The sequence below is a fragment of the Sardina pilchardus genome, chromosome 12, assembly GCF_963854185.1.
Source record: "Sardina pilchardus chromosome 12, fSarPil1.1, whole genome shotgun sequence".
Lineage (NCBI taxonomy): Eukaryota > Metazoa > Chordata > Actinopteri > Clupeiformes > Clupeidae > Sardina > Sardina pilchardus.
In genome coordinates, this window is record NC_085005.1 from 13966228 (window position 1) to 13968727 (window position 2500).

The following is a 2500-nucleotide window of genomic DNA, read 5'->3' on the forward strand; positions in this document are numbered from 1 at the left end:
GTGCTGCGTGTGTGTGTGATGAATCATGCTCCAGTGAAGGCTAGGTTGAGGATCAGTGAGCGTGTGATGGAAGGTGTTCATGAGGAATTTACATTAGCGCAGAGAGAAAATAAACTCAGACAGACGCGCTCTCCACTCACACACACACACACACACACACACACACACACGCACACTCACACACACACACACACACTCTTGAACCCATGTACACATGTACATACACAGAAATACAGAAAAACAGACTGACACACACACACACACACAAACAGAGAGATGCTTTTATATTAACATTCACGCATGCCAAGAGTCAGACAAAAATTAAGGTCAAACACATGATATCCAATGTGAAACAGACAGTATGTGTGTGTGTGTGTGTGTGTGTGTGTGTGTGTGTGTGTGTGTGTGTGTGTGTGTGTGTGTGTGTGTGTGTGTGTGTGTGCGCGTTAGACAAAGAAAGAAAGATGTATTTATTAACCAAAGGTGACAAGACTGAGACAAAATTGAACAAGGAAAAGTCAAGGAAGAGAAGAAGGTGAAATATGAAAACAAAGAGGGGAAATAAAGAGAAAGAGTGCTCATAGTGTGTGTAGGTGTGTGTGTTTGTGTGTGTTTGTGCGTAGGTAGGTGTGTGTGTGTGTGTGTGTGTGTGTGTGTGTGTGTGTGTGTGTGTGTAGGTGTAGGTGTGTGTGTGTGTGTGTGTGTGTGTGTGTGTGTGTGTGTGTGTGTGTGTGTGTGTGTGTGTGTGTGTGTGTGTAGGTGTGTGTGTGTGTGCGTGTGTGTGTGCGTGTGTGTGTGTGTGTGTGTGTGTGTGTGTGTGTGTGTGCATGTGTGTGTGTGTGTGTGTGTGTGTGTAGGTGTGTGTGTAGGTGTGTGTGTGTGTGTGTGTGCGTGTGTGTGTGTGTGTGTGTGTGTGTGTGTGTGTGTGCATGTGTGTGTGTGTGTGTGTGTGTGTGCAGGTAATGAAGTGTCTCTGGATAAACAGTCTCCACGCTAACACTGTGGGAGGGCCGCGCCAGGGTTGGGACCTTTGCAGGACATGTTCCGTTTTATTTCAATTATAGTGCTCCTTCACACACACACACACACACACACCCCCACACACACACACACGAGCGTGGAGTGGCAGAGTTACACGCTACATTAGCGCTACACACTGAGAGCAGAGAGGGCCGGTTGTCATGGGAAGCGAGCACGCTCAGATCGCTCACACTCCTGAGATGGAACTGACCTGTGCACCAAAGGTCAGAGGTCAAGCTCATGGGGGGTTAAAGGTCATCGTTAGAGTAAGGAAGCTGCTCTAGACACATATGCAATTAACCTGCATTATCTTATTATTAGCCTAATATTAGCTGTTGGATTAGATTATTACCACCGAATAGATTTCCTTGCATCATGTTGTAGGAATGGATTTGGTAAATAGTACACTGGCTTTCCTGCTTATTAACAGAGATGGCTAATAAAGCGAAACAATTCATAAGCGAGGCGATTCCTTCAATAATTTCCTGTATCTGTTCGGAGTCCGCAAGTATCTAGGTCCTAACTCCAAAGTTTAACTATTTATCCCGTGTCCGAAAAAGTATTTCATTGGCATCACACACACTGACAATAAAATAGTAGGCCTACACATTACATTTACATCATTCCATTGGCAAATCCCTTAATGAGTTATCTTCGCCATTTTATGTATCCCTCTTTTCATTGTGATGTTCTGACTACATTTTGTTTTCATTATGGGCTTTATTCATTCTCTCTACTCAATCATTCTATCCTTTCAATCTGATATTGCCAAGAGTTGTATTATCTTTTACCAGTTATGTTTTTGAATGGTCGTGCATCATTCCCTCAGTTTGCCTTGAGATGGGAGAAATACGGATTTCAATGTTGGACTTCCTGCTTTCAATGATGTAAAAATATCGTATTTCTCCCATCTCAAGGCAAACTGAGGGAATGATGCACGACCATTCAAAAACATGACTGGTTTTCTAAAGATACAAAGCTTAATGCTAATCGGTGAAGTGTCCCTTTAAAGAGGTTCATATATACTGTATATTATTGTACTATTATTTTCTTTTCATGACACCTCTGCTATGCAATTGAAAAATGTTTTTTTTATATTACTCTGATTACTACAGTGTATTAAAGTGTATCCAAATGTGCCTTTTTTTCAGAACTGAAAAGCTTCAACAGGTATGTGATGTATTTCACCTCTGTCTTGTTCTGTAAATGGTTGTGATTGGGTGAACTGATAAATCATCCAATGATTGGGTCGGTGCTGTTGTTTTCCTCACCCTCATGTTCTGGTATTACCTTCACGCCCATGTGACTGGGAGCCTTCATCATCCCTGCGCCACTGGGCCCACTCGACCCAGTGCCGGGTGTCAGCTCCACGATAGGCCCCACTGAGAAGTGTATATCAGCTGCGTGCTGGGGCCCTGTCTGCGGGGCTCCTCTCCTGCGTGCTGGGCCCCAGTCCGCCAGGCTCCAGGCGCTGTCATCT

The 2500-nt window shown here is 44.0% G+C and overlaps 1 protein-coding gene across 1 annotated transcript in view; it reads right to left on the reverse strand.

Annotated features, from left to right (window-relative positions):
* Positions 1-2500, reverse strand: part of irak1bp1 (interleukin-1 receptor-associated kinase 1 binding protein 1) — a 73639-nt gene that overhangs the window by 67520 nt on the left and 3619 nt on the right. The window contains exon 2 of the mRNA XM_062551402.1: positions 2311-2498. Coding sequence (XP_062407386.1) covers positions 2311-2498 — 188 coding nt within the window. The remainder of the gene's footprint in view (positions 1-2310; positions 2499-2500) is intronic.